The sequence below is a fragment of the Sus scrofa genome, chromosome 2 (genome assembly GCF_000003025.6).
Source record: "Sus scrofa isolate TJ Tabasco breed Duroc chromosome 2, Sscrofa11.1, whole genome shotgun sequence".
In the NCBI taxonomy this organism is placed as follows: Eukaryota; Metazoa; Chordata; class Mammalia; order Artiodactyla; family Suidae; genus Sus; species Sus scrofa.
The window spans coordinates 70,062,002-70,068,821 of record NC_010444.4 but is presented as its reverse complement, the minus strand read 5'-3'; the positions used below and the strand labels follow the sequence as shown (position 1 = coordinate 70,068,821).

Here is a 6,820-nt window from a genome sequence, read left to right as displayed (position 1 = left end):
ACTTGGAGGCGCCTGGCCGGGAAGGGCCTGGTCAGCTGTGTCCGGTGGAGGCAGCTGCTGACCCAGCTGTGGACTGTGCCGGGGCGGAAGAAGGGGGGGCAGGAGCCCTGGGCCCCCCGTGGCAGGGGCTGCATCATGTATCATTTCGGGGCAACCCTCTGGCCAGGAGTTGGCTCCCTCTGTCTTCTGCTAGCTGGGGCCACCTGGGCTCCTTCACCCAACTCCCCCGACGCCAAGTTTGAAAGCAAAGGTAAGGATGGACCTGAGTTTGGAGGGAAATGCTGGGGCCTGAACGTCCAGCCTGGGTCCTGGGGTCTATGCCGGTTTTTGAACCTTCAATCTATGTTCTGGGGGCCCAAGCTGATATCTGAGCCCCTAGACTGGGACCTGATATAGCATGCTGGGGTCTATATCCCCAGGCTGGGTTCTAGCAGAGAAGTTACAGAGGGGCATTAGAGTCCTGTTTTATCTTTTCAGGGACCCTGGTAACATGCTAAACCCTAAATGGGAAAGAGCTGGTGCTGGGTCTAGGCCCTGCTGTCTAGAGTCTCTGAGGTGAGGGAGCCGACCCTCTAGAGGGGGAGGGAGGATTAAACCTAGGTCCTAGTCAGAGGGGCCGGACCGCAGGCTACTGTAAACACGGTTTTCAAGCAGACGCCAGATCCCTGGGTCCGCGGAGTTGAGGGAGGGGGGCAAGGGGCACGGTTGGCGCTATCGGGCAGCCGGGAGCCTGCCGGGGCCGATAGGGGGCCCCGCCTCCTACACACACACACTCACCCGCACGCATGTCTTGAGTTGGGGCGGGTCGGGTCGCGGGAAGCGGAGGCCTTGAATGCAGCGCTCAGCTCAGCCCGTCTCGGGGTGGGCGGGTGTGTGTAGCGAGACAGTAAGACACGCAACCGACGCTTGGGAGTTCGGGGGGCACCACTTCTGCGGACCCCTGGAAGGGCCCCCGCTTGGGCAGTGCGCGGGGCGGGACATTTCTTATCGGTTCGCACAGGCAGCGGGAGGGAGGGGAGGATGCCTTGGCCCGAGGACGAGGACGGGTCTCGGGTCTCCTGACCCCCTCCTCTGCCCTCATCCCCAGCGGCCCTGTTGGCAGCCCGCGGGCCTGAAGAGCTTCTGTGCTTCACCGAGCGGTTGGAGGACTTGGTGTGCTTCTGGGAGGAAGCGGGAAGCGCTGGAGTAGGCCCAGAAGACTACAGCTTCTCCTACCAGCTTGAGTGAGTCCAACGAAGCAGGTGGAGCGCCCTACAGGGGTAGGGGATGGGCGGGGCGGGCAAAGTTCCCCGGAGCTCGCACCTTGGGATGTCTCCTGGTGTCGGGGCCGGATGGCACCTCTGCTGGTGGTCACTAGTGGGAAGCCCGCGGGGTCAGGGTTGACACGCCCCTTAGTGGCCGGGGCTGGAACAGTCCCTTATTCACTGCTGGAGTGCGATCCCAAACACTGCTGAGAGGACACCGCTCCAAATCGGCACCAAGGCGTCGCGTACGTCGGGGCTGGGACGCCCCCTGGTGGTAGTGTTCAGAACGCGCTCTTGGTCAGGGCAATACTTCCCAAATTGCTCCCTTCCCTCGCTGGCTCCTCGGGGAACAGGGGTGAGCCGTGGAAGCCATGCCACCTGCATCAAGGGCCCACGGCCCGCGGCTCGGTGCGTTTCTGGTGCTCGCTGCCTACAGCCGACACGTCGAGCTTCGTGCCCCTAGAGCTGCGCGTCACTGAGGTTTCCTCGGGCGCTCCACGCTACCACCGTATCATCCACATCAACGAAGTGGGTAAGTGCACTGGGAAAGGGGGAGTGTTAAGGAGGGGTCCTAGTTTCTGCTCAACTGAGCAACCGCTCTCCGCAGTGCTGCTAGACCCTCCCGCTGGGCTGCTGGCACGGCGGGCCGAAGAGAGTGGCCACGTGGTACTGCGCTGGCTCCCGCCGCCTGGGGCACCCATGGCGAGCCTTATCCGCTATGAGGTGAACATCTCGACAGAGAACGCCGCAGGGGGCGTGCAGAGGGTGAGGCCCGCCCCTATCTCCTAGCCCCAAGGGCTGCACAGTCAATAGCACCCACCTCTAAGTCCCACCCAGACGGTCACTATGGCCTCGCCCCTCCACATTCCGCCCAAGACAGTTCCACATCTACCAACTTGTTCTCTTTCCTAATTTCCCCTTTCCCACCCCACCTGGACGCAATCCCAACTACCCCCTTGTCCCAAACCCTAGGCCTCCTCAGGGTCCCGTCCTTTCACTGCGCTGGCCAGTCTGTTAAATAGCCCAAGTCCGCCCTCTGCTACCTGGGTCCCGTTCTGATTGGTCCCAGCTTTCCCAGGCCCCGCCTCCTGCTTTCATTGCCTACCTCCCCAAGAGTGGGCTCGGTTCGTCCTTTCTCTGATTGGCTTGGTCCATCAGGCCCCACCCCCAACATGCCCTTCTTGGCCCGCCCCGCCCCTATTGACCACGCCTCTCATCCGGGCCCCGCCCCCAGGTGGAAATCCTCGACGGCCGCACTGAGTGCGTGCTGAGCAACCTGCGGGGTGGAACGCGCTACACCTTCATGGTACGCGCGCGAATGGCAGAGCCGAGCTTCGGTGGCTTCTGGAGCGCCTGGTCCGAGCCTGCGTCGCTGCTGACAGCTAGTGGTGAGGCCTCAGGCAGGGGTGTAGGAGGTGATGGGTGAAGCATGAGGCAAGCTCACGCCTTCATCTTCCTGCTCCCCAGACTTGGACCCCCTCATCCTGACCCTCTCCCTCATCCTCGTGCTCATCTTGCTGCTGCTGGCCGTGCTCGCCCTGCTCTCCCACCGTCGGTGAGCGCCCCATTCTGGCACCTGGCTCACACTTTTCCCCACCAACTTTCCCCTTTCCCTGAGGAAACTAGGTTCAGAGAGGGGCAGGCACTTGTCCAAAGTCACACAGTGAGGAGTCAGTGGCAGGGCTGGGATGCAAGCCAGGTCAGTTCTAGACTTTCAGTTAAAATTCTCAGTTCTTGGGCGTATTTCTACCTTCTACTTCAGTGGCACCCCTTCTTGGATTCCTTTGTTAATATCTTTCCCAATTTCATCAGCTCTATTGTAAAATCAACCAGATGAGCTTAATGGAATGATTTAACCCTAAGTGCCTCTGACTCCTGTTATCAAGATCCTCGGGTGCTTTATATGACAAACATCCTGAGGTTTTTATAATTCCAAGTATATACCATGTGGTTTCATACCCCCAAATCTTGGCACATACTGTTCCTTCTACCTAGAATGTCCTTCTTGCCATGCAATCTCCTATTTTTCTTACAAGTTTATTTACTTGATTGGAAAATACATATTGAGTGTCAACTATGTGCTAGGCACTTGGGAGAAAATGTAGAACAAACCAGACATGTCTCTGACCTTGTGAATCTCATAGTTGAGTCATACAACAAATAAGGGAATGAACAGATATTTGGTTATAAGTTGTGACGAGTAATGTTACAGAAAAAAAAGGGGTATAGGGACACAGCAGGATGGCCAGGGAAGGCCTCAAAGCAGAGAGCTGAAGCCTGGAAGGAGGCAGACATTTGAAAAGCAGGGAGGAAAAACAGCAAGTACAAAGGCCCTGAGCTGGGAATGAGTTTGGAACACTGAAGCAGCTGCAGAAAGAGCATATGGGAGTTCCCGTTGTGGCTCAGTGGGCTAAGAACCCAACACAGTATCCCTAAGGGCTCAGGTTCAATCCCTGGCCTCGCTAAGTGGGTTAAGGATCTGGGGTTACCACAAGCTGCAGCATAGGTCACAGATGCAGCTCAGATCTAGCATTGCTGTGGCTGTGGTGTAGGCTGGCAGCTGCAGCTCTGATTTGACCCCTAGCCAAAAAGAGCTGTATGGTTCGAACTGTGAGGGAGGAAATGGTAGATGATGAGGTAAGGGGCGGTGACAAGAGTCAGATCACACAGGGTCTGCTGCAGAGCTGTGGGAAGGAGTGTGGATTTTATTCTGAATGCAAGGGGGTACCATGGAAGGGAGTGAGGAAGGAAGGTACCTAACAGATATCCAGGCAGGCCTGGGTGGGTTTTAGAGGGAGTACAAGGCAGTATACATTGAACACCTATACATCCCCGTCAAAACTTTGTTCTAGTTGCCCTTTTGTAGGGCCCTGCAGATGCTTTGGTTGAGCCTCTGTTCTCCAGCCCCATGCACTCGTCTGCCTCCATCATGACCACACGAGGCTAGGAGAATCTGTGCCAACTGGTGCTGAGGGGGTCTTGGTGAATGTCCAGTGACACATGCTAGGTACTTTTCTTTTGGCTTCACCAGGACTCTGAAGCAGAAGATCTGGCCTGGTATCCCAAGCCCTGAGGGCGAGTTTGAGGGTCTCTTCACCACCCACAAGGGTAATTTCCAGGTAGGTGGCCTGGCTGTCTTGTCAAGGCCTGGGGCTCCCCTGCTCCTGTGGCCAATCCCCAGGTCTCTGAGCAGACTGGTGCTGTTTCCCCAGCTGTGGCTGTACCAAACTGATGGATGTTTGTGGTGGAGCCCCTGCACCCCTTTTGCAGAGGACCCACCTGCCCCTCTGGAAGTTCTCTCTGAGCGCTGCTGGGGGGTGACACAAGCAGTGGAACCAGCCGCAGATGATGAGGGGTCCCTGCTGGAGCCGGTGGGCAGTGAACATGCCCGAGACACCTACCTGGTGCTGGACAAGTGGTTGCTGCCCCGGAGGCCGGCCAGTGAGGACCTCCCACAGCCTGGTGGTGATTTGGACATGGCGGCCATGGATGAAGCCTCAGAAGCATCCTTCTGCTCATCTGCTCTGGCCCTGAAGCCTGGGCCAGAGGGGGCCTCAGCTGCCAGCTTTGAGTATACTATCCTGGATCCCAGCTCACAGCTCCTGCGCCCAAGAGCCCTGCCCGCTGAGCTACCCCCTACCCCACCCCACCTGAAGTACTTGTACCTTGTGGTGTCTGACTCTGGCATCTCAACTGACTACAGCTCAGGGGGCTCCCAGGAAACCCAGGGGGGCTCATCCAGTGGCCCCTACTCCAACCCTTATGAGAACAGCCTTGTCCCAGCCCCTGAGCCTTCACCCCCGAACTATGTGACCTGCTCATAGGATTCCAGCCCTCAGATGCTTGGGGACCCAGCATGACTTCAAGTGCTACTCCAAGCCCAACATTTATCCAGCAGGGTCAGTGAGGCCTCCCTCAGGACAAGGACATTGCTGACCTTGACTTTCTGCTCAATACATCCTGCTCAGAAAGTCACAACCTTACAGTATTTTTAATGTACAGGGTTTTTTTTGTAGAGATATATATATAAATATATATAAATTTTTGTCATGACTTCTGTAAATACCTGTAAGCTTCATCTTTTCCCTGGGCCATAGGAGCAGCAGTATAAGGTCTTGAGTTCAGTCTGAAATTGTGACCTGACTGAATAATAATAATAAAATGAATCAGTCAGTGTAAGTTATGCTAGCTGCCCTAACAAACAACTCCTGGGAGTTGCCTTGTGGTACAGTGGGTTAAGGATCCAGAATTGTCACTGAAGTGGCTCAGGTCGCTGCTGTGGCATGGGTGTGATCCCTGGCCTGGGAGTTGCTTAACACATTAAATGTTTTCTCTCTCATATTTCAATTTAAACAGGTGGGCAGCTATCCTTGGGATACATCAGAATCCCAGACTGGCTTTATCATCCCCAGGGGTAACTTGGCATCTTTAGATGAATCCTCTGCATCCTGTCAGCCAACAAGCAAAGACAGTAGGTGATTCTGTGAGCTATTTTAGGGATCTAGCCTAGAGGTGTTGGCCATCTCTTCCTCACAAATTCTACCAGTCAGAAATGGTCATGCAATCACCGCCAGAACGATTGACAGCTGGGAAATGTAGTTTAGCTGTGCATCCAGAAGAGAAAAGCTGTTTAATGAGCCACTAGCTAGTCTCTGCTACTATTAATAGCAATATTCATTCCTAAGGCTTCATTTTCAATCAGGCCCAGTTCTAAGAAAGCACTGTGATGACACCAAATGTCATCAAGAGACTCAATGGGAGTTCTGGTCTCGCCACTTTTAAAAAGTTCGACATAGGAGTTCCAGTTGTGGCTCAGCGGGTTAAGAACTGACTAGTATCCATAAGGATGCAGGTTTGATCCCTGGCCATACTCAGTGGGTTAAGGATCCAGCATTGGCAAGAGCTCTGGTGTACGTCCCAGACAGAGCTCAGATCTGGTGTTGCTGTGACTGTGGTGCAGGCCTGCAGCTGCAGCTCCAATTTGACCTCTACTCTGGGAACTTCCATATGCCGCAGGTACAGCACTAAAAAGACAAATAAATAAATAAAGTTTGGCATAATCTAGGAAAGCTGGGAGTTCCCGTCATGGCACAGTGGTTAACGAATCCGACCAGGAACCATGAGGTTGCGGGTTCGGTCCCTGCCCTTGCTCAGTGGGTTAACGATCCAGCATTGCCGTGAGCTGTGGTGTAGGTCGCAGACTCGGCTCAGATCCCTGTTGCTGTGGCTCTGGTGTAGGCCGGCGGCTACAGCTCCGATTTGACCTCTAGCCTGGGAACCTGTATATGCCGCGGGAGCGGCCCAAGAAATAGCAAAAAGACCAAAAAAAAAAAACCAAAAAAAAAAACCTAGGAAAGCTGAACGTAGGTATACCTTTCACTCTAGCTACTCCACTTCTAGATATATATCCTAAAAACCCTTGCACACACAAACCAGGACATGTGTACAAGAATGTCAAGAGCAGTAAATAGTCAATCTGATGGATAAACTGGAGTATAGTCACCCATGGAATTATATGCAGTAGAAAAAAAGGAATGAACCAAAAAATGTGGCTGAATCTTAGTAACAATGTTGAG

General features: G+C 54.5%; 1 protein-coding gene across 1 annotated transcript; it reads left to right on the top strand.

Moving 5' to 3' along the window:
- On the top strand, nt 1-5,221 carry EPOR (erythropoietin receptor; the record flags this gene model as incomplete). The annotated part of the gene is given in 8 exon segments (NM_214292.1): nt 1-250; nt 1,088-1,223; nt 1,598-1,776; nt 1,852-2,009; nt 2,479-2,632; nt 2,712-2,799; nt 4,276-4,363; nt 4,457-5,221. Coding segments are annotated over 8 exon segments (1,530 nt in total). The 3' UTR covers nt 5,069-5,221.